At 44.3% G+C, this 25,638-nt stretch overlaps 1 protein-coding gene across 5 annotated transcripts in view; it reads right to left on the minus strand.

Moving 5' to 3' along the window:
- Nucleotides 1-25,638, minus strand: part of C11H15orf40 (chromosome 11 C15orf40 homolog) — a 35,920-nt gene that overhangs the window by 6,358 nt on the left and 3,924 nt on the right. For 2 of the 5 annotated variants that reach the window (XR_014785374.1, XR_014785372.1), the window contains exons 4-5: nucleotides 23,328-25,186; nucleotides 22,472-22,831 (exon numbers count right to left, since the gene is read on the minus strand). Coding sequence is in view for 2 of the 5 variants with exons in the window: in XM_084817220.1 (XP_084673346.1) it covers nucleotides 25,094-25,186 (93 nt within the window). In the remaining 3 variants the exon portion in view is untranslated. Of the gene's footprint in view, nucleotides 1-13,800; nucleotides 13,986-22,471; nucleotides 25,187-25,638 lie in introns of those variants that run through there. The other 3 variants (XM_084817220.1, XM_084817219.1, XR_014785373.1) reach the window with 2 other exon arrangements.

Consider the following 25,638-nt stretch of genomic DNA (forward strand, 5'->3'; position numbering starts at 1 on the left):
CTCTCTCTGATTTTTTAAAAAAGGGAACTTGTGACCAGGGCCGGTGTCAAGAGTAGGCATGGGTGGGCACCTGCCAAGGGCCCACACCCCAGCAGGGGTCTACTGAGAAGAGCCCCTGGACTTGCTCTTCCTGTTCATCACTGCAACCTGCTTCTTCTCCTGCCTCTTCCTCTGGCCCAGACAATGGTGGACATGAGAAGGAGCGGGAGGTGCCGCCGCCTCCTCATTCATTGCCTCTCTGCCTGTCAAGCAAGCAAGTGGGAGCACTGATGAGAAAGAGAATGAGGAGCAATAGCAGCTGGTGACAATGGTGGTGAGAAGGAAGACTCACTGAGGGAAGGAGCCCACTGAGGGTGTATTGCCCAAGGGCCCTCAAAAACCTGGACCTTGGCACTGTGTTTCAGCCTAACTGGCTGTTGTGTGTGGGCAATGTGTCTGGCCTGCCCATCATGGCAGAGCTGAACAGGGAGAAGGGAAGGAGGGCCCTGCTGCATTAGTCCACATTGACCTTTCATCTCCTTTAGCAGGAGGGCAGACCAGTCAGAGGCAGCCCACCCACGTCGGTTTGAGAAGCCATTTAGCTCATCTCTACCTCTTTCAGAGAGATCGCAGTCTCTGCTTACCTCAGGGTTAAAACCGCATGGTATATTACATGTGTAGTGTGCAACTGCTGACCCTCTCCTTCTTTTGTACTCACAAGTGTGCAGGGCCCTGATCTAGATCTGGACCACTGTGCACAGGTAGGGGAGGTTTAAAACTTCCCCCACCAACAGCTTGTTTTCCAAAAAGCACCAAGAGTTGGGAGTCTAAGTTATAGACAAATGGCAGCAGCTCCAGGCCAATGAATCATTTGCCTTTCTCACTGAGAGCCCATGAAGGGAACATTGCCCGCCTCCCCTCTCCGCCTACTCCTTGGTAGCTTTTTGACTCTCTTAAGCCTGCCCCATCTTGTCCTCAGCCAGGGCTGGCCCAAGACATTTTGCTGCCTGAGGCAATCCTCACCCTCTTGCCTGAGGCATGGTGTTTAGTAACCAAAGCTGGCCGAGCTATATTGGCCCATGAGGTAGAAGATCTCATCTATGCCCCCTCCCTGAGAGTAAAAATGCAGTAACAATAAAAAATGAAATAACCAACAATTTGTTGCCTTTTCATGTTATCCACATGTTATTTGGTGTTTATAGCCTTTTATTTATATATTTATAGCCTTTTATTTATATATTTATTTAATCAATTTATAGACCACTTATCAAATGATCTCTAATATTTACTATTTATTTTTATTGTATTTGTTTTGCATTGTTTTGCACCGTTTTTATTGTATGGCACCTTGAGAGGGTTCTGCCCTTAGGCAGCCTAAAATTCAGTTTGAATTTCTCTCTCTCTGCAAAATCAGCTGCCTGAAGCGGCCGTTTCGCTCTGCCTAATGCCTGCCTGCTTGCCTCCTGTGCCTTCCTTTCTCAGTAACTATTTGCCTGAAAATTTCTTGATACAACAGTTCCAGCAGTGGGACTGATCCACTTGCTTCTTTGAGTCAATCCTGTGATCACACATATTAGTAGAATTCATGCAGTTTTGTCATTGCTATCAGGGTCATGAACTTCAGATCTGTAAGAATGTTTGTTACAAGCCTATAAACAAAGATACCCTGTTCACCACCACTTTCCCCCTAGCCAAACCTATCTGTCAAGGAAAAAAGAGAGAGAGATGTAGATAAACACATTTTGAAGGTCATCCATTTATACTTGTCAGATTAATAGCATGTTGAGATCTGTCAAATGATTTCTTACAGCCTCCTCTGGAGATATTCATTGTTTTATTGCTGGTTATTTGAAACTGCCTTCAAAGGAAAAGTGAACTTGCCCTTTGTACTTTCTCAAGATCTTCCAGAAATTCTAAATCTTGGATGGAACAACATTTGCTATGTGAAGCAAATGCCTGTGCAAGGTGTCCTACCCATATTTCAGATTGCAGAATATTTAAATAGTGAAATAAATATTATTAAACTTTCATCCAAGAAACTAAGTACATGCGATCATCCCCTTTAATGCTCACGACAACCCTAACAGGTAGCTTAGGCAGAGAAATGGTGATAGGACGTGTCTCTCCCACTGCCTAGTTCAAATCCAGAAGTCTTAGCATTACCTTCATACCAATTCTTAATGAAAAAATAAATATGAAAAAGTGGAATATTCTGTTGTTTTAGAATAGAAAGAGAGGATATAGAGACCTGTGGGGGAGGTAAGGAGATGGTCCTCTTCACAAGTCTGGAAAATGGCCTTGCCGACTGGCTTTATATAATTATATGCAAATGAGTACTAAATTAGGACCTTCATGCAGAGCACTTCCGCACAAGCTGTTTTCTAGAAGTCAGTGCCAGTTTGAAGTCCCTGCATCTAACCTGCCTCGGCTGTGTTTATAAACCACATTGGACATACTTTGCACGCAGCTGACATCTAGGAATTGGAGTAGCGGTGTTCTGGCCCTAAAAATCATACCAGTTTGAACACAAAACTATTTCCTGGTGTCAACCTATCAGGCTTCAAAAATACGTGTAGACAGAAATTAGTGAAACCGAACACTGCAGTTGTCATCCATGCCACATATTTTTTACCTCCACATCCATTTTTGAAATAATAAGCTTCAGTAAGGCTGTGTGTCCTCTCCACCAAAAATAAATATTCTTCGCAAAGAGAATCTGAAAGCTGAATTATGCAGCCTGTATAAATTATGCAAATTGAGAAAAATGTATGCATCTTAGCTAATTTGCGTAATTTATTCCATGTTTGATAGTGACATTCCATTCCTGTCCTCCACATGTACATGGGACACCTTATTCAGCCACCTCTTTGGCTTCTGATATTTTAGCAGACTTTGCCCACATACATTCAGCTAAAAGGGAGATGTGTCTCTATCAGGGCTAAGCAAATTCCAGCTGTTCAGCCCTGTCCCCTTGTCTCAGAAAACCTTGTTGGGAGCCACTGCATAGTGCAGGGGTGTTGAACCTCGGGGCTGTGGGTCCAAATCCAGTCCTCTTGGGTTTCCCAGAGGGCCGCACACCCTTCTCCTGGCTCCACCTCTTTCCTCAACTGCTGATTATTTGGTGGCTTCCCACAGGGTTTTCCCCATTCTAAACAGCTGAGATGCCTCTCGTAAGGCTGTTACTGGCAGTAAGGGATATACGCTAATAGACACTGGTATTTTTGGCCCCACCCCTGAACTTGATTCAGAAAGGCAGCTTATAAATACTTTAATTAATTAAATAAAATATAAGGAATGCTGCTTGAATAATGTGGATAGCCTGTGGAACCCATGTCATTTCTCTTTCCAGTTCTACACGAGTGTGGTTTTCTTGTGAGAATCTTTCGTAAGCTGCTACGAGAACCTCTTGGGGCTATAAAGTGGGATATAAGTATTCAAAACAAAATAAATTAAGGGCTAGAAATCTGCTTTTAGAAAAGAAATGAGCACTGAGATTCCCATGATGCTGAGTTCTGCATTTATTATCACATTTTGCACTGTCCTCTGGCAAATCAATGGCAGATAGGCAATCCTGAGTTTAAGTCATCACCCCTTATCCTTCATACAAATTTTATTTGGCCCCCAAGGGCTCCATGGTAGGAAATTTAAATTTTCAAAAGAAGCAGACTATTTCTAGAGATTTAAGAGAGGAAGGATTTAGGAAGATGCATGAAGCCCATTCAAAGGCTGACCAAAGCCCCTAAGCAATACATGAGCTTTCTAATACAAGAGCATCAGAAAGAGCAGATCTAAAGGGTAGCACATTGTGTTATAAAAGCACCGTAACATGCAATGTGTAGGAACCCAAGGTGGATAACAGCCAACTATTGTTCATGCCACTTCCTTGGTTAAGAGCAGAGAGAGGGAACATTATTGGTTAAGTGAAGAGCAGGCAAGATGGAATAAAGGGTGAATTGGCTGGGGGATAGAGACATGAGAAAAGTGTTTTGGAGTGAAGAAATGGAACACCTTTAGCTAGGAATGACATCCAACAGTGTATTTTAATGAGCTTGTTCCCAAGCCAAGGAAGTGGCATGAACAATAAGGAGGATACAATCAAATGAAGGCAAAATAAAACCCCATTTCAAAGCCAAAACAGTTGATGAGAGTTGGAAGCAAAAGGATTGGCGTCATTTTTTCCTTGGCACAAAACCCAGTCCAGATTGCATGTGTTTGTCATGAATGTTCTTGCGGGAGATCAGAGCCTTCTTCTCACATTCTCCTTTCATGATTCTGGAGTCAAAGCCACTCTTCACAGCACACTCACCCTACCATTGATAATAACAATTTACTTTTACATAGGACAGTGCTCTTCCATCTCAGCTGTGGCTCTCCACCTCTCTCTTTTTCATTCACACACAATGGGCTGGTTCGCACACAATCGTGGCAAATCATGGGTTAATTAACCCACAATTTGCCAGATCACATGCCACTCGTGTGCCATTCTCTCTTTAAATATGCAACCTCCAATCAGCCTGATTGTAGGTCGCTATATGACGTGCAAATCCGGACACATTTGTGGGCAAAACAACCCAAAGTTAGCCTACGATTAGTTGTTAGGTTAACTTTGGATTGTTTTACCCTCGAACAACCCAAAATGTCCAGGTTCACACGTCATACGGCAACTTAAATTTGGGCTGAGCAGATGTTGCGTATTTAAAGAGACACATGACCCAGAAAATCATGGGTTAATTAATTAATTTGCTGCCATTGTGTTGAAACTGGCTCTCACTCTCTCCTTCTCTTTGTAGTAGCGGCTCACTCTCTGCAGGGACTCTCTAGCTTTGCCTTGTCCTCTGCTTTAGCAGTGGGCTGGTTGCTGTGATCTGGGCTACCAAAAGAGGCTTCAGGGATGGAGAGTCAGGAGAGCTGCTGCTCATCAGCTGTAAGGTGGCTCGAGGGGGTGGGGGAAAGAAGAAAACAGGAGCTATTGGCCGATTAGCTGCGATAGGGGAAGAGCCCAAGAGGCAAAGAATAACGTGACTGGCTAGCTGGAGTGGTGCATCGTGCAGGCGCTGGAGGGTAAACTGAATGCGCAGGCGAGAGAGAGCAACGCGGACCTGCGCCGGGAGATTCTGCAGCGCTGCGCAGAGCAGAGCACTCTCTCAGTGATGAGAAAAAGATCCATCCCCATCCAAGGGCCAAGTGAGCCTGCTGGAATTTGCCTGACTGGTGACTGACTGATGAGGTCTTGCTTGGGTGACATGGGGGGGGGTGGAGAAGAGAGGCTCCAAGTGGCCTTCAGCCATGTCCAGGGCAAACCATCACCACTTGACTGCAGAGGGGGGAGAGGAGAGGCCCCCGCAACCTGGAAAAGGCCCCCAAGTGGCCTCAGAGGTGGTGCCTGGAGCCAAAGTGGGTCCTGCTTGAAAAGTAGTGAAGGTGGCTGAAATAGGACATTTTAAGTGTTTCACGTAGGCTGTCTCAGTACTATCTTTATCATGGTATACAGCTTTCTAGTTAATATTTGGCTGAGGTGAGATTTGAATCGGGCACCTCCCCACTCCTAATGGCTCACAACCTTAGCCACCATGCTAGGTTCTTTTTCCCCTGTCCCTGACTTTAATCCTGCATTTCCATTTACATCATCCAAAATACTGCCTCATGGGACCATATCTGATGTTGCACATGCGCCTGCTATGTTGCTAAGAAGGACACTCTGTGAGGGAGAGAGAGAGACACTGGGAAGACATTCTCTTTCCCCAAGGGAAAATCACTTGTAAACATCTTCATGTAACTAAAACCTCCAGGGAACACCTGTACTCGTTAACAGATGAGATAGGGACCCATAGGGCCATTTCAAGTCACAAGTCACCTCCACAGAAAGCAACTTCCATGTATGCATTTTTGTGAATGTTGTGTAAATTGTCACACACTTTACACAGAAACTGAATTTGCTGCAGCTACACTGATGTTCCCTGCAGCAAATATGTACAGTATGGAGGGAAGTGTGACATCCTAAACATGCAAGAGACATACACAGCAGAGGCTTGCTGTGTTTGCTGCAGTGAATACTGCTGTAGAATCAATATATCCAGGGAAAAACACAATTGCTGCATAAAGTTCAAAGTGACTCTGATGAACCTACACCTGAGTAATTTGTTATGTTGTAGGGAGCCGTTAATAGCGCTGTGTATGTTGCAATCCTGCAAAAGCACAGGGGTGAGGGAGAGCCAAAAATATAGTACTGAGCACAGAATTCAGATGTTTGGGAATTCCATTTTTTCTTTTTTCTTTTAAGGCAAGTTCCTAGCCCTTAGGACTGCAAAGTTATACCTGAAAGTATGACACTGCTGAAATCTCAGAAGCCTGAGTGGCTGCTGAGTAAACTTTTAAAAGTTTGGGGCTTGCTTTCAGTGCCTCACATAGCTCATTCATTGCTCCTTCCCATGATCAGCAAAACCAGATTAAATGACACAAAAATAGTTAAGACGGCAGAATAAAGCATGAAAAGAAAATCAGTAATTCACCCTTGTTCAATCTGTGTGAATTATCCTGATCTTATATTGGGCTTTACTTGGGGTACTGTTGAACATATTGCACCAATACTATTTTTATGCTGCAGTTTCTATCTTCAGCTTAAAAGAATCCATGGCCATAAGGAAGAAGAGGGTAGGGCTTCTTGAACTGCTTCCTCACTTGAAGCTCTTTTTGCTATCATGGATTTAAAACTGTTCTACAGCCATGAAGGCCAGAAACATACATGGTGTTTTGTTTTGTGCTGACATGAAGAAAAATAGGTATGCTCAGGATTTGAGAAGAAGCCTACAGATTAGACCACTGCCTCAGAGGACTGCCTACCCTCGATTTGAACACTGAGATGTGGCATTCCAGTGTTTATTCTGAAAGACTCCAGTTGACAGCCGTGCCCCCATCCCTGAATGGAATCTGTGCTTGTGGAGGCACTGCAATTCTCTAAGAGCAAATGACTTGAGAGGCTCTTTGACAGAGTTACCAATTTAGCACAATGGGAATTTGCGGGAGCTTTCTCAATGCTTTGCATTCACATTTGCTGAAGCCACCCCCCACCCCACCGTAGTCTGTTTGCTTGGCTGGTACGGCAGAGCGACTCTGCCAGCATCTCACAGTAATTACAGGGTGTTAGTTTTGCCTCACTGAAAAGATAACAGTTCCCCCACACACTGGGGAAAATGATTAGAACTTGGCAAACACCAAGAGCTTTTGATGAATCAAATGGATCTAATTAGATTTTGGGGTGGGGGGAGGTTACAGAAATTGAAACTCATTTGTAGTGGCTCCCTTTAATTTGATAATATGTGCTCATCTTATCAGTCCTAAAAAGTGGATGTAGCATAAGATGACAATTCACATGACCATGTTAGGCAAGAAGATGCAAGTTTACTTGGGCAGGGATGTGAGCTGTCATAGAATCATAGACTAGTATAGTAGGGTTGGAAGGGGCCTACAAGGCCATTGAGTCCAACCTGTCTTTGCTCAGCTTCATTTGATAACTGTCTGATGTGCAGCATGTGTGTATATATTTTTATATATAAAAATTTTATATATAAAAATATGTGTAGTATATATCTTTTTATATATATAAATTATAATTTCTTACACCCTGCTCCTAGCTGGGACTCCTAGTTGTCTCACATTCAAGGGACTGATCATGTCTGCACTGGATTCACTTAAGCAATAATGTACCATCAGGAGCTCCAAGACCATTTACTGGGCTCATATTATGTGTGGTTTAAAAATTAAGGATCACTTTAGATCACGTACGGGCAACCTGTGGGCTACATAGCCCCCGGGGTGCTCTGCTCACTTTCCCCTGCCACCCAGCTGATCAGCCATCAGCTGAAGGGGAGGGAACAAATTGCTCTTTCTCTGCTAATAGCAGTGGGAAGCAGCGATCTGGATCAGGATCACTGGGGGTAGATGGAGAGGCTTTAATCTTACCCCCTGCCAGTGATCTCCATGTAAGCCTTGATCAGGCTGAGGATTGGTGGGGGAAGAGGGTTTAAATGCCCCCACGCTAGTGATCTCATACCTTGATTTCAGCAGGCAGGAAGAGAAGGTTGTAACCTCCCCATCCCTATGTGCTGAGATGTGGGGATGGACAGATGGGATGTGTGTGTTTATATGTCTGTGCATGTGCACATATGGCCTCCATCCCACTACCTGGTACTGCATGCAGCCCTCGAGGCCAAAAACATTGCCCACCTCTGCTTTAGATACTTATGAGGAACTCTATGAAGCACATTTTAATTGAATTTGTATGGGATGGTCTATATACTCTGTTTCAGCATTTAGCATTACAAGCCACAAGTGAGGTTTCCTTAATTTTTCTTTTAATTGTGGTTTGTTTAAATGCTACTTTCTTGTTGATATTTGCATGTTGTATGAATGACTATCAAAAGAAGAATTAGTACTCCTCACAGAGTGCTTACCAATGTTTCAAAGATGAAGGAAATAATTGTAGAACATAGGGACTTCTGTCCTGGCAAGTCATATGAAGTTGCCAGCACTATGATAAGAGAGGTGTCCTCCAATGTGATATTCTTAATAGGGACCTTATTAGGCAAAGTTACATGAAACATTTGTGCCTGAAAGTATCATTACAAAGCAGAAGTCAGTATGGTTCCCACCAAAAGTCTTCTTGAAGCTACAGAAAGATTCTGCCAAATATGAGGCACTGCTCAGGTGCAAATTTACTGAACTTTAAGAAAGCAACCTTCTATCTACATTTATAATGATGAGAAGATGTCCACATATGGACCTTAAAGAGGCACTTGGGAAGAATGAATTCTCACCCCTCTCAAGATCCCCCTTCACTCTCCTTCTCTTTACATATGAGAAGGCGAAGTCAGCCATGCCTTTGAACCCTGCTCCCCATAAGCAGCTCTTTTCCTCCCTACTCATTTGTTGTTTATTCGTTCTGTCTCTTCCAACTCTTTGGGACTTCATGGACCAGCCCACGCCAGAGTTTCCTGTCAGCCGTCATGACCCCCAGCTCCCCCAAGGTCGAGTCTTCTGATCTGGGAGTCCCATCTTCCGATGGTATACCGACATATCTCTGGTTGTACTGATCCATTAAGTTTTCACAGCAAGAATACTGGGGTGGGTTGCTGTTACCTTCCCCAGGGATCGTATTTAGTCTGACCTCTCTGCCATGACCACCCCGGCTTGGGTGTCCCTTCACGGTTTAGCTCATGGTGTTATTGAGGTGCTCCAGCTCCAGCACCACGACAAGGTAACAATCTCCTTTGCTGGAGTCCCTACTCATACAGCCTTCTAATCAACAGAGCAGCTCACTCCTCAGGTAATCTTGGCAGACAAATCAGAAGCTCCCAGAGAAGTCCTGCTGACATAGAGGGTTACTCTGTGCCTCACAAGACAAGAGAAGAACTCTCTCCCTTCAGGGAGAAAAGCAGTGAGCTGTCTACCCCAGTTGTCTGACTTCTCTGGTCCAGTCACTTGTGCCCTACCTAAGGTAAAGACAAGCTAAATCAGCAGTGCCCCAAACTCTCCACATGCTTATGGCACTACTTTCATCTCTCTGCGAATTAAATATGTGATAGAAGGATTACTATTTCTGTAAGAGTTGACTTTGGTTGCTCCAGGATCTGAAGTAGTCTGTATTGAAAGGGGGGTGAGGTTTGCCTCCTCTTGTTCTTATTTTCTATCTATCTATCTATCTATCTATCTATCTATCTATCTATCTATCCATCCATCCATCCATCCATCCATTTCCCCCTCACTCTAAATAAAGTTTTGTTCAAGTTCATGATGCCTCTTGAGTGAAGCTCGAATATCACACTCTTCTGCATTAGTTTCAGATTCCCAGTTCTGGGGATTTTCTCCCACTCTATATAGGTTTCAAAATGTCATGGAATGTGATTCCAAGCAACAAATCATGAGTGGACATATAAGGAAAATGCACAGGCACATACTATGTGCACAAATTGCAATCACATAGCACTGTGCTATTCTAAATTTTCCGTGGGGGAAACTGCCCTGCTACCAAAGGTGTGTAGCAAGCACAGAGAATATCAAGCAGCACTCAAACTGTGGAATGTGTTTAAGATTTCCTAATACGGTGTCAGCTCTTTGGAAACAGTGGAAGGATAGGCTGGCTAAGGCTAGGTGCACCTGAGAAGCACCAGCATCTTCGCTTTAGCTTTGATGATTTTAGGGGAGGGCTGTAGCTCAATGGTAGAGCACATACTTTGCAAGCAAAAGGTCCCAGGTTAATTCCCTGACCTTTCTTTCTTTCTTTCTTTTTCTTTCTTAGATTTATTAGCCACCCATCTGGCCGGCTACCTGGCCACTCTAGGTGATGTACAATACTAATAACAACATGAAATACAACGAATTTACATAATCAACTGAACAAAACAACATAACAAAACAACACTGCTCTAAAAAACCCTAACCCACCACAAATGCCCGCCTCAGCAGCCAGGTCTTTAAAGCCCGTCAGAAGCTCATCAAAGAGGGACATGGTGGAGGTCACTAGGCCCTCTGCCATGTCAAGAGAGTAAGGGCCACCATGGAAAAGGCCCTCTTCCTAGTCCTCACCAGCCTAGCTGTCCTGGCTTGATGGGACAGACAGAAGGCCTACTGAGGCCAATCTCATTGAGTGGCATCCCTGATGCTGTTGGAGGCGCTCCTTAAGACAGAGTGGGCAGGAACCATATAGGGTTTAAAGGTCAATGCCAACACCTCGAATTGGGCCCAGAAAACAACTGGTAACAAGTGCAACTCCTTCAAATTAGAGTCAGGAATGAAACTCTGGTGAGCCACTATCACTCACTGTAGACCAGGGGTGGGGAATCTTTTTTGCCCTGAAGGCCACATTGATAACCCGGAATCACGTTGGATGCCACATGCCAGCAGTGGGCAGGGCCACTCCCACTTTCTTGCACATGCATAGACCCCATTCATACTCATACACATAAGCCCATACACCACTCAAACACATCTTTCTGTGCTCAATTCTCCCTACGCAGAGCAACATCCGACAGTGTTATTCTGCAAATTCAAATAGTGCTAATGGAGTTATCTTTCTGTTGCACAAGTGATTGCCCATTACACTTGTGCAACCAGTTGTGCATGCAGTTGCACAACAAGCTGCACAACCACTTCTGTTAGCATAATGTCCTTTCCGGTAATGGAATGACACAGTTGGATACGGCTCATAGAGAGGAAAACAGAGCAAACTGGCCCTGGAGAAAGAGACTGGGTCTCTTCCTCCATGGGCAGATTGTTCTTCTTTTCCTCTCTGTGTATGGAGAAAAGAGCAGCTTCTTTCTCCATGCACAGAGAAAAGAGTGATGCTGGCCATGGAGGAGGAGGCTCAGGGCTTCTTCAGACGGAGCTTTTATCCTGCTATTGAGATGGCTCTGCCACAGAAGTTTGCAGGCTCTTTAGATCATGCCCTTACCCTCCAGGGTGTCTCCCACCTTTCCCCCCAGCCTATCCTGTGTTTTCCCCACATGCAAAAAATGTGGTATTTTTTTCCAGCCCACGGAACAGGAGCGCCATGACCTCCCTGTGAAATTCTTCAATAGCAGAAGAAACCGGCTATGGGCGTTTGTTTTCAATTGTTGGGGGCATGGTCTGGATGACAAAGGCACTGAGAATGGGCTGCAGGGCTGCAGGCAGATTTGACAAGCATGAAGGCTTGTGCTCTCTCCCTTCCTTGCACGGAGGGGAGGGCACACAGTTTGAGGGCGACTCCTGCCTCCACTCAAGTCTTGCTGAGGAAGGAAAGATCTGTGCCCAACCCCAACCCCAACCCCAGCGATTTTCCCCTTTGCTTCAAGGCGACCCCCCTGCCAAACTGCCCCAATCCTGGCTGCAGCGCCGCGCCCGTTTGGCAACAGCAGCACCAGACGGCACCAAAGAAGTGCATTGCTCTCAAACCAGGTGTCTGCCATGTAAATGCTTGAGCACATCTCTTGATTGGAGGGAGAAGACGGTAAAACGCCTCCCTGCAATTAAGGGAGACAGATCTGATCCCCCACCCCACCAAGCTCAGAATCAACATCCTCTGTTGATTCAGAGCACCCCATTAAGTTCAATGGGGCTTACTCCCAAGTAAGTGTGCTGAGGGTTGCAGACTTACAGCATATCAGTCCCTATCCACCAGTAATGCGCAAGGGGAGGGAAAGGGGCAGGAACCAGGGAGGAATTATCATTACACCCCACATGGCATCACCACCTCGTGAGAAGGAATGAAACGAGAAACAACGTGACAGGGGGACAGCCATCTAAAGAGAACGACCCAATCCTGCATTGTTATCGGATGAGGAAAAAACCAGCATTGATGTGGAATTCTCTGCCCGTGTGATGGAGCCCTCAGTCTCTTCCTACATCACCAGATCGGAGCCCCATTCTCTGAAGGGCTTTGGAGCAGGGCTTTGGAGCAGGGGCCTTCATCGAACCAGATGGGGAGGCCTCACCTTCTGGAGGTTCCCCCTGCCTGGGGTAGACAATACTGAGCTAAAAGAACCAACGGTTCAACTCTATATAAGGCACCTTCCTATGTTCCTAAAATGGGTTTTAAATTGGGTGTGTTTTCACATTACTTACCTTCTTTCCTCCATCTGTGCCTAAACCTTCTGTACTCTCTGTAACTGGAGGATAGCTCAGGAAGCTTTTCAAAGGCACAGATGTCTCTTAGCTGTCCAGAAGGGATTAGAGCCGCCCAAGTTCCCCAATATACGCTAATAGGATCTTCCATCCTACAAACTGTCTGTCCATATGTACAAAAGCCTTAAGATCTTAACAGAATCATGGGTTTAAAAAATAAAATGTGGCATTTTGATAAAAATGTTCTGTCCACTTCGGGGGAAAAAACCCAACACCCCAGAGATACCTGCTATTCGGCTATCCATCAGGATAGTTTGCACAGCATTTCTGCTTCAGCAAAAGGGAGGTGTTACAGACATTACACTCCAAAAATGGAAAAGAAAAAAAGAAATGTACAAAAGCAATCTGCTACATGTTCCCATGAATATCTGGATATACGTGGTCACTGAAAACCCGAGGATAACATTATCCCCATCACAGATCCTGTCTTTCCTGTTTTGACACAAGTGCTTGAGCTGGAAGTCAGCTGCCAGGAGACATTTCGATGTGCTCCTGTCATGTACTTTGCAAATATCCCCTTGGTAGAGCGCAGACACTGTGACATGTAGTGAACGCTGTAAAATTACTTTGAACAAGCCAACCAGAATTTCTAAGAGCTTGATGAACTAAGAGCTACGGAGGATTCTGCAGAGCCTAATTTAAACTCAGCTGGGTTTTCATGTCCTTTCTTTTCTTTTTAGGGGTATGGATAAATCTGCCTATCTTACTGTTCCAGATATCTGTCACTGTAGGGGACCCAAAACAGCTACCTCACTCTTTTCCCATCAGGCTTAAGAAACTTAACTCATGAAGGACATGTCCTACTTTGGTAAGAGATGTTTTGAGTGACAAGTGGGACCAGGGGGAGGGGGGAGAAATAGCTTTCAGCTATTAGAGGTTAAGGCTGTTATTCTGAAACCAGGTTCCACAAGAAATAGATTAATTTAAAAAATTTAGACTTTGGAGAGCCCAGAGTACCCACCCATACCAGGGGCTGCCTACTGCATCTCTGCATGAGTAACTGTTCTCCCTTCAGACAGCCTCTACTGGGGCAGGTAATTGTTCTGCATCATTGTATCACGTGTGATTGGATCATTCAAGCACTCCCCAAAAATAGATAAAGCAAAATCATCCACCCTCGGAGGAAGCTACCCCTTATGTTTCTGCATGATGCATTGCACTGACCTTGCCTCATCCCCATCTCCACAGGGGAAGGGAGAGTTCTGTCCCATCTCTGCAGCAGGTGAGAATCAATGACTTCTGGATGAAGAGACTCAGCTGAGTTCCACCCTGCTCCCAGAGGACAAATAACCAGGACAGCAACTCAACAGGGACATAGATGTTGGACCCTAGGAAAGGAAAACAGGGGCCTGGAATCCCCATCAACAGTTAGCATCAACAGACAGCAGCCTTAGCAGGCCCACAGGTCACATGGTCACAGTCTTCCCCTCTTCTATTTAAATTATGGTCATTATTGCTAAACCTGCAAGTGTGCGTATCAATTAGCATGTGCAAATTTTATGCAGCTCTGTCTCCTCTTCTTTTGGCTACCCTATTTATATCCTGCCTTTCCGGCTGACAACAGGCCTCCAAGGCAGCTGATGCCAAGTGAAAAATTAACACATAAAGATGTTACTCCCAAGACAAGATGAAGCAGGCAAAGGAATGAGGATGTTCCATTGATTATTACTGCTTTGCCCAGGCACCCACTGCAGCGTGCCCTAACCTCTTTAGACAGCTCTGACATCATGGACCCCAATCAGGGTGTAGCATATTCTGAACGGGGGAAGAAAGAGGGGTCTTCTAGCAGGGCAAGAGTTAGGAAGTCAATCCTACAGCATAATTCCATCTCTGGCACCTTTGGAGAGTCTTGCTAGATTGCCACTGGAGATGATCGCTTGGGAAAGCCATTCCACCCACCTCATATGTGATATTGTTCTTATCAGCCCTGGACAAAACCTGATGCAGAATCACCTGCCTAGGTGTTCTGTGCCAGCAGTGACATATTTTGCTGGATTAAGAGGCACACCCAAATTAACTCTCAACACTGAACACTGAAGCTGTGTGAACTTGAAGATTCTTACCCAATGGCAGAAGTTCTGTCTTGTATTTGGGTATTATTACCACAACATGCTCACCCCTCTCTAGCAGCCAGCAGTCTTACTGAAGGGCAAGACAGTGTTGCTTATTATTTCTGCAGCGCTTCTCAGTTTAAAAATTACTTCACTGTTTTTGCCTCTGTGATGCTCAAAACAGTTCTGCAACACAGACTGGACACAGTAAGAGGCCCAAATGTTGCAGTGTGGTATGCTCCTGTTCAGACCTCTAACCAGCCAGCCATACCCTTCACCAGGATTCTCCATTCCATCTCCCCTGCTCCCAACAGTCAGTCAGCATTCTGTGCCACTGAGTACGCTCAGTTTCCAGAGGGGTAGTTGTGTTAGGGTGTAATCCTATGCATGTTTAGACAGAAAAAAGTCTTATAACTCCCAGCATTCCCTAGCCAGCCAGGTTGGAGTTGTAGGATTTTTTTTTTTTTGTCTAAATATGCATAGGATTGCGCCTTTGTTGCAGCAAAAATTGCACTTCAGCCTCTAGACTTGCTGATTCTGGGTGGACCTGCTCACCATGGAAATTCTCTCCATGTTGAAACAGATGACAACGATGCTGTATCACTTTGCTGTCCTGCCTGCTGCTTACTGTGTTTCATGCAAACATAGATCTCTTTTGGGTCCTCCCCCTGCCCTTTCATTTAAGAGCACCCCATCTCATTTCACAGCAGGACAGGAGCAGAGCACGAAGAGTGGTTTCATCATGGATCCACTCCTCGTTCCCTTTTCTACTGCCTGGTAGCTTAGAGAGTTCTAAGCTAAACACAGGATTAAAACTTGAACTCTCCGATGAATGTAAACACGTAGTAGTGATAGCTTGCAAGTCTGCCACCAAGTGGCCGGTTACTTGAAAGGCCCTGCTTCCTAAATTGTCATTCCAAACATAGTACCATATGCTCCGGGCCGCTTTGTGTACTCCATGCTAAGTAAGTAAAAAATAAAATAAAAAATAGTGCATTAAAAATTCAAGAAAACAGAAGGAGGTGAGTGGCCAAAGTAAATCACAAAGAAGAGAAACAGGTGCTCAGGATGCCCCCCCCCCCCATGTAGGAAGCCCAATGCGTTTCAATGCCTTTTTCTTATTTTTAGGCCTTCGGGGGGTAGAGAAAAAAGTCTGCAGAATGCTTTCCAGCAAAAGATTGTCTCCTGTATCAAGTAGATTGAGTTGCCCGCAGATTGACACAGGAAACAATCTTTTGCTGAAAAAAATTCTGCAGACTTCTTTCTCTACCCCTGAAGAAGGCTTTAAAAATAAGAAAAAGGCTGAAACGAGTTGGGCTTCCTACAATAAAAAAATGTTTTTTATATCCTGAGAACCTGTTTCTCTTTTTTGCATTAAAAATTCAGCAAAAAGAAGAGCTGCATTCTGCAACTTGAATGCTGAGACTTGTAGTCCAACACATTTGGAGGGGAAGGCTGCCTTAGACACACCAATGGACACATATGTGATATTTTGTTCTCACATCAACTTATTTAAAAAGTTGCCTGGTCGCCATAGGTGACCAAGAATTCCATGCTGGTGAATTAGCAAGGTGGTGGAGGAGGGATGGCTCACTCCGTCCCTCCTCTGCCAGTTCACTTGGTTTCCATGGTAGCTATGGAAGAAGCAATGTCTTTTTGTCCACAACTATGCAGCAGGCTATCCAAGTGGGGACAGGTTGTTTAATCTATCCAGGGGCTGGAGGGACCTTCCACGCCTCTGTGGCCAACATGGAAATGCAGGCTACTAGCCTCTAAGGTTAATAAGAATCTTTGCAGGCTAGTAACTTTGGTGGGCTTATTTACAAGGCTTCCTTACTTGGAGATAATACACTGTACTATATACACTATGCTGTGTGAAACACACCACGAAGTTTGTTTTACCACAAGTTCAACACATTGGGGAAGGTGCTATTTTCCCCAAGAGCACTAAACTAGTTGCGAGCGGCCCAAAGAACATTTGCACAGAGTGCTCCAATTTCACACTGAAGACACATTATCTTCAGCAGCAATTTCTGCACAGCAACTACGTTAATAGGAAAGCCACCATAAGCTACAATAAGAAGCAGCCAGCAATAACCCTGGGGAAATTGTGTCGGGCAGAAAGTTTCCCATCATCTCCTAACTGCCAGTTAGAATGGGAATGCTTCTGCATTCTGGAGGACCGATGTCAGGGTGGACACTGAGCCCATAGAATCCCAGAGTAGTTCTGATTCTGAGGAAGATCAGTCGTTCCTGGGAGGGGAGCACGCTCCTCTTTCCCAGGGCCAACAGCTGACGGAGATTCCTCCCACCAACATTCCTAGCTTAGATAGCAGTCCAGGGAGTAACAGAGAGCGGATAGCAAACTTGGTGGACACGCGACGCCGACGCAGAGAGCGGCGCCAAATGGAGGGTGCGGAAAGGAGGCAGAGTGCCCGGTTGGCGCGCAAACAACGGCTGTGCCCAGAGGATCCAAGGGAAAAGGGGAGGGACTCTCCCTAGTCCTTAAGTTCAGGGGTCTGCCAGTAATTCCCTTTCAAACGGGGACCAACTGTTCCAACTTAGGGCATAAGTTCGGTGCTGCTCAGATCTAGTTGCAAACGGTATAGTTGTTAAGTTGTAAAAGAATAAAGCTTTGAAAAGAATCCCTTCGTCTGCGTCTGGACTTGGCTACTGGATTAGACTGAGAGAGGCCTCCAAGGAGCCCTTGACAGCCACTCTATTCTCTAGACAGTGATTTGGGGCCTAGAAATGTATTTTTTTTGTCACAAAAATGGGCCTCCTCACAGACAGCCAGGCTCTGATAAAGTTGGTGCTGCTTTACCAGTACATAGGGATTTTATTTATTTAAGGTATTTTTTTAGGTTGCAATCCCTTGCATGTTTAGAGAAGAACAGGTCCATGGCTGGCTGGGAAATGATTGGAGTTGGAGGCCTTTTTTCTGCCTAAACATGCATTGTCACCTTTCAAGACCATGCTCTTCCCAAGTTGGCTTACAATATAAAACTGTACACTGCAGTACCAAATTATAAAAGCACCATACATTTAAATAATTTTAAAATAAGCCAGTTAGAATAAAATATCATTTCAAACATTTAACAGCAGCAAACACTATTAAAACCTTTCCCGTTAAAAGCCAGAGAGGGCAAGTATGGTTTTGAAGCCCTTTTAAAAGCAGCCACAGATGGAGCTGGCCACATAACTCTTGGGAGGAAATTCCATACAAGGGCCACCATTGAGAAGGCCCTCTCTCTAGTTCTCATCAACCTTACTGATCTTAGTAGCAGGCCAGTAAGTAGGGCCTCTGAAGGTGATCTTAAATTTTACTTTACGTTACATTATAATTTATAGTTATGAAGGAGCTCAAGCACTCAGGCATAGCTGGGACATAATATACAAAAACCAAAAAAAGAAAGAGGTAAACTTATGGACAAGCACAGCATATTACTACCTGAAAATTGTACATTTTTCCCCTCCTTAAAATTTGGCCAAGGGTCAGATAAAATTGCTTCAGGGGTTTAATGCATCCTGCACACCATCAGTTGGGCATTCCCGATGGAAAAGAATCGTTTGCAAGAGTGAAAGACTTTTAGATGTCCTTGTGCTTTAAATAGCTTTGCAGGAGTAGTAACCTGATTTGAGAAGTGAGGTGACTAAGCTAAAATGGAGCATCCTTATTTGATTCAGCAGAAATTAGCTGAATCAAATTCACTGAATGAGCCCCATGTGAAACACAACAGCTGATGCCTTTCAGTCAGCAGCAAGTTCAGTAATGGATTTCTGGAGGAAAGTAAAAGATCATCAAGTTATTAGGGTCAGAGTTGTTCTCTCTCTCTCTCTCTACACACACACACACACACACACACACACACACACGAACAACTGTCAAGGACTAGCTAAGATGCTGTTTGACAATTCTCTTTTGGGGAAAAAGTGCCTTCTGGTAGTCATATTGCAATTTCGCTTGCAGCAGGATGTAATTTGGTGAGCCGCGGAGACCTGAAATGTACTCTGGATTTTGAGCTGTCAGAAGCATTAGAAGCACTGAGAGGTGCACTTTGTTAAAGGGCAAATGCTAGCAGGGAGTCATGAAACCCCAGCCCAGTTCTAAAAGGCAGGGTGAGCCAGCCTTCTGTTTATGATGCATATTGCAAAAGAGCCTTTCTAAATCTGCATGTTGCCAGGACAGCCTTCAAAGAAAGAAAGCTTCAAGATTACATTAGATGGATACATGGGGATTGCACGGAGAGATAACTGGCCAAAGGCCCCCAGATGTGTCCCACTCCTTCCTGCTGCTTCCACTGATATACAGGCCTCTCCTGAAGGAAGGCTGCAAATTTTAAGAGGGGGGAAGAGGGCTCCTCCCCAGTCCTGCTCCTCCATGTAGCATGTTACAGCTCTGATTCTCCCAGCATTTCATTAAAGCAGGCAAGGCTGAAACGACATATCTGCACTTACCTAGCAGTAAAGCTAAGCGAACTCAGTAGTGCTTACTCCACAATAGGCAGTCTTAGGATTGGGCTCCATGCCTATTTCTTAACTGAAGGGAGGATTTCTGCGGCCCTTTACAAAAAGGACTCACAAGACCATGTGCCAAGAGGGAAAGTAGCCAGAACCTCACCATGTGTGTGTTTGGTTGTTGACAATAGAGACACCTGTCCTACAGACTTTAGGGGTGGGCAACTTGTGGTCCTCCAGGTGTTTTGCCCTACAACTTCCATGATCCCTCACCATTGGCTCTGCTGGATAGGGCTGATGGGAATTGTAGGCCAAAACATCTGGAGGGTCTCAAATCCCCCACCCTCACTTTAAATTGTTGCAGTTAAAAGTGCTGGTACTAATGGCCTTTATATGCGGAACTCCTTCCCTGAACACCTATGAAGTGCCAGGTCTCCTCTTTTTTCCTTCATAGCCCATCTCAGAACCCACCTCTTCAACAAAATCTTTAGCTTAAGCCCTTCATATTTATCCCCAACTGAAACAAAGCCTTTGTACATGTAACTGCATTTGTGTGTAACTACCCGTATCTCTCTTTTCCCCACTGTTGAAATCTAAGCTGAAAACTCCTTGTGGGGAGGAACCTTTTTTCTTTTGCTTATGAAACTCTGTAATGTACCATGTATATAGTTCAGGGGAAGCCAATCTCCAGCCTATGCTGGGGCCCAATCTGGCCTGCGGAGGGTTGAGGACCCTCTGCTGGTCCCGTCCCCTGCACTCCCCAAGCCCTGAATCCCCATACTATCTCCGATTGAGAATGAAGGGTGAAACAAAGGATCCCTTTGTTATCGCTGATCCTGCGAGCTAGCCAAGCCACCTTTCATGCAGAAAGAGTGCCTCTCTCTGCATTGGGCAGGGGGAGTGGCTGCTGTGGTACGAATGGTCAGCGGAGGCTGTTGGCTCTGATGTCAGTGGGGCAGTGCATCCACTCTGGGTTTCAGTCAGAACTCTAAAGGAGGTATCCAAGGTACTTCACCCAGTGAAGCACCTACGACAGCAACTTGAGAGTTCTGACTGAAACCCAGAGCAGATTCACCGCCCCACTTACATCGGAGCCACCAGCCTCCACTGCTAATGGTACTTCTAATAGAATAGAAGCACTTTCTGATTTTGACTGCAGTCCAGGGACTCCCAAATTGCCCACCCCCCAAAAGGGCTATTCTGGAGTAATTGGGCTACAGAATGCAACTGTGCTCCCAAACATGGGACTAAACTGCTAAGTTAAAGGTAAGCGAATACAGCAGTAAACTATCTTTCAGGGAAAAAGGTTAAAACATTAAGGGTGCAATCCTATGCATGTTTAGACAGAAAAAAGTCCTACAATTCCCATCCTCCTCCAGTCCTACAGGCTGGCTGAGGAATGCTGGGAGCTGTAGGATGCTTTTCTGTCTAAACATGCATAGGATTGCGCCCTAAGATGCAGAAATACAGGAAGCTGAAATTAATGAAGTAATGCAGGCAAAGAGCCTAACTTTCTTAGGGCTATTCCTCCCCAGCAAAAGCGCAGCCCAGAGTTCCTGAAAATGCTGTCAATTTCAAAAGCTTATTTAGACTGATGAAAGAGAGCACAGAGAGCGAAAGAGGTACAGGAGAGGCCTGCGGGTATGTTTTGAACAGAATATGGTGCGGGATGCAAGAGATAGCAAACAGCAGACTGAATCAGAGAGGAAGAGAGGCTGCATTTGGAGGAATAATTGAATCTCTTTAGTTAAACAAGAGAGCAACATGAGTATAGCCAGTTAAGGTAAATTACAGGGGTAAAAGAAGACCACCTAAATAGTACTAGATGTGAATGGAAAAAAACCAAAGACACAGTCCTTCACTGTGGCTTATGTCTGAACTCCACTGGAGGGCAGAAAAGCTGAAAAATGCTGTATTTGCTGCAGACACCAGCTGCCTGAGCCTCGGCTTTCATTAATCTTCTTTAAAAGGCAGTCTCGAAGACCTTATGACTATGACAGTGTGCTTCAAAGGGTATGGATAACAACTTGTGAATCTGTGAAGCCACAGGAGTGTTGGCGCATAAGATTTTCAGGGATCAGAGGGCAGGGCTTCACTGCCCTCTACAGCAGAGTATTCAAAAGAATGAAAACTGCATACTTGGGGCTACAGTGTTCAATGGAGCAATTAAAAACATTTGGATTGATGCAAAAAGTGTCCCCATTTCATTTAACTGGGCAGCAATTTTTAAAATCTTAATACAAGTACATATAAAAATGTAAATGGCAAGCAGCAGCTGAGAAGAGGCACTCCCTCCTATGTGAGAGAGAGAAGGGGGAATGCTTCTTTCAAGATAATGTAATGATGGCCACCAATTTGGATGGCTTTAAAAGAGCGGGGGGTAGGCAAATTCCCGGAGGAGAAGGCTATCAATGGCTACTAGTCCTGATGGCTGTATGCTATCTCCAGTATCAGAAGCAGTATGCCTATGGACACCAGTTGCTGGGGAACATGGGTGGGAGGGTGCTGTTGCAGTCATGTCCTGCTTGTGGGTTTCCCCGTGGGCAATGATTGGTCATTGTGTGAACAAAATGGTGAACTAGATGGTCTGATCCAACAGGGCTCTTCTTATGTTCTTAATGTCTGATACAGTATCAGCCTTCTCTAACCTGGTATTCCCCAGATGTGTTGGGGTGCAACTCTCAAACTCCCATGGGAATGATGGGAGCTGTAGTCTGACAAATTTGGAGGGTATCAGGTTGGGAAAGGCTACAATACATGCAAGCATCATCTGAAAACCAAGTATGCCTTTTCTCATTAGAACTATTGGGTTTGTTTTCCCAATAGGCAAAGTACATGAAGATTTCATCAATTAAAGTAACTAAAACAGTCCTAATAATTATGCAAAATAAGAGGAATCATGCATATGAGTTTAAGGCTGCAGTCCTATGCATGCTTATCTGGGAGTAAGTCCCATTGAACTCAGGGAGCATTTCTTCCTGAACATATCAGAGTCACATTTGAATAACTTCAGTTTATTGTTAGATTCTCAGTGGGTGTCTAACCACCAACTGAAGCATAAAATATGAACTTCACCAAGTTCACATTGTGCTTGTCTTCACTAAATGGCTGTAATTGGGAAAAACAGAGCTGGGCTTCAAAGAGCGGTAGTGAGAACAGAGCCACAAAACTAAAGGGAAACTCTACGATTCCATGGCAAATTTTACTATGGATGTGTGAACATGTTGAAAAGTTGACCCATCTTGCAGCTGATAACACTGTTGAACAAAAAACAGTATTAAAGGGTGCTTGACTGTCAGCAATTTAGAACAAGGCAGAAAAAACTCAAAAGACTCAGAAGTTTATTTTCAACGGTCCAAGTGCTGATGCAACAAGACCAACTGCTGTGCCAGTGCTACATTGCAAAGCCGTAAAGTCATGCCAACACTTTCTATGTCACTTGAGTGACATCTCGGTAAACTATTACAAATGATTAGGATTGGCGATGGGTAGGGCTGCAAATGTTCAGCTGACTAAAATCTGTTAGACCGATTCAAGCTGCTTTGATCAATTAAAATGGTGCTCCTGATTAATCAATCAGCAGATTTTTAATATGCGTGCTTACAAAAATGGCATGTGGCAGGCACCATCTTAGAAGGGGGATTCTTCCTCCTTCCTCACACATAGGGTGGCAAAAGAGGACAGGGCTCCTGAACCTTTAATAGCGGCTAGGGATGTTGGAGAAATCCACAATGGAATCAAATGAGTTTGGATTTCTATGACTCTGACCCGCAGATTCCACAGCAGAATAGTTTTCTTGAGTCACATGGATTCCATGGACTTGTGGACTGGGTTTTTACTTTCTGGAATTTTACACAAATTTAGGCACAGAAAAATATGTAAAATTTAAAAAAAACCACCGACTGAAAATGCACATTTCCCCCATAGGCTAAAGCATGAAAATGCACATTTGGGGGGATTTGCACATTTTGGGGGGATTTGTGCATTTTTGCAAGTGCAAATTTGCGCAAATTCAGGAAATTGGAAAAAATCCGATTCCATCAATGAGCGGACAACAGAACAAAAGGCACCCTACAATCCACGAAATGCAGACGGAACAGATTTGACAAAAACTGTACATCCCTAATGGTAGCTTTTACTAGGCAACTATTAAAAGTGCAGGAGCTCTGTCCTCTTTTGCACCTGGCCATGGTTCTCCTACTCACACAGGATGAAATGCTTGCTGCAGCATATGCGTGCAGCATTTCAAAGCTAAGAAAAAATGTTTCTTTTCCCCTCCTTCAACGCTCTTGTTTCACAGAAGTAAAAAAAACAACAATCAAGACTCATGCAATTAATAAGCTGAAGCTGCAGTCCTGTGCACACTTTCCTGGGACCAAGCCCCTTTGGGACTGGCTTCTGAGTAAACATGCACAGGACTGTGCTGCAAGGCTTTCTGACAGCCCTAGCAAGGGAGAATAATAAGTCATTCACATTATGATACCAGTGCCGTTGGGAGCGAAACAATATGAGGAAGAACATAAAGGAAAAGAAGAACGAATGCATACTTCTTAGACAAATGAGGTGATGATCATACTGTCTTTAGCTCTGACCACAGGGTGTTGACTGGGGCCATAGTTTTGAAAGTCGACTTTTCCTCAGTTGCAGCCAACAAACCCTGGAGGGACAAGTTGCTTCCCCACCCCAAGACCCCATTGTCTCCAAGGTTGGAGATGAACACATCTTGTCCCCGCTGCCAATATTTTCCTGCATTAAGCCTCTTACCTTTCTCCATACAAGTCAAAGGAGTGAATGCCCTCCAGTTTGATGGCAGTAGAGGAAGTCCTGATGGCTGTCTGTAGCTACCATGGCTGCATTTGACAAACCATGGACTAGATATGATCCTAGTAGAATAAGTGGGAGGCTCTGACAGACACAAGTCATCAACCTGACAGTATGTCAGGCCTATTTTATTTTAAAATGAGTGGATAAGCACCTAAGGCACCCTGGCCACGATCAAGGCAGCAAACAGAATATGAACAAAAAGCAGCGATGTAGAAGGCCCAGCTTCAAAACACACAGTCAGAAAACATTAATTCCAAAGAAGAGCTGGGAAGCTCTTGAGAAGAACATAGCAAAATCAGAATTCAGACCATCTTAAGAAAGCTTCCCTAACTTGAGGGGTGGCGGTGGGAAGAGACCTACAAAGTAGTTTCCTCAATGTAACAGGAACAGACAAGAGACCAGCAATGCTCCCTCATATGCAGATATCAAATATTTATGCATATGCTATACCAAATGACAAGCTCAAATCTGAGTAGATCAGTATAGTTTCAATGGGGTGGGGGCGGGGGGGAAGAAGTGTGTTATCAACATGAAAACAAAATAGCTCTTTCAAACATTGTCCAGGCATTGAGACGGACAATAGTTTGAGAGAGCTGAAAGCGGGAGCCTGGCTGTAGATATGCATCTTTCTGACCCACAGTGGACTTTGGTCAAACAGGGTTTTACAGGGTTACTGCTACATGACAAATACCTGCAAAATCTGTTTAATCTGAGACACCAATGGGATGAATATACACACCACAGACAATATCTTGTATATCACCTTTGATGCTCTGAAAAACACTACTACTGCTTATTTCCAGCCTAGCTAGGAAAATGTGTTAAAAAATGCTATTTCGCGTTTCTCAAACAGTGATCCAAGTTGTGCCACAATGTTTATCAGTAGTCAGTTTTCAGGTCTCGGTCTCTTTTGAGGCTTTCTCAAATGAAATTATAGTATTTGTACTTTGTGTTATGATGTTATTGTACCCACATCTTGCGATATGTCTTAAATTAATCTTTACAGTTCTCTATGGAAACATGGTTATGTTCCCTGCCACTTTTTTTATGTGTTCTCATGTGCATGACCTTTGTTGTTCTCCACATCCAAGGAAAAGACTTGCTGAGACTGCTCATTTATTGCTTCAGCTGGAAGCTTCTTTTTTCAGCTTCTCTAGAACTTCCTCTGGAGTCAATGGTGCCAAGATCTTCACTACTTTTTCTCGAGATTTACCACCCTGTTTTAATATAAAAGAAAATAATTTTAGAGGATTTCTCACATCAAGACATTCAGTTACCTAGGGGTATTCTGAAAGAATTATGTTATCTGGGTCCCTGAGGAAGGATTGGCATTTGATGAGTTAAAAAAAGTATTGGTCTAGTATTTAAAGCATAAAAAAATTAGAATGATAATGACAGGGAGAATTTTGCCAAAAAACTACTGTCCTCCAGAACACAGCAACATTTGCATTTTGTAGTACTCCAAAAGGTTCATCAAAACATTTAAGGAAACCCAGTGCTATGCAGGTACTAACATATCAGATGACAAGAAATGTTAACATCACTTTTTTTAAATGCTCAGAATTTGATGAACTGATATGGCATGGACAATATATAAAGTTATTGTTAATCTTTACACTCTGAATAAGTGATGGCAAATTTGTAATAGGTTATCTCCCAGTCTGAATCT

The sequence above is a fragment of the Heloderma suspectum genome, chromosome 11 (assembly GCF_057233095.1).
Source record: "Heloderma suspectum isolate Gila_16-S chromosome 11, 16-S_ref, whole genome shotgun sequence".
NCBI lineage: Eukaryota > Metazoa > Chordata > Lepidosauria > Squamata > Helodermatidae > Heloderma > Heloderma suspectum.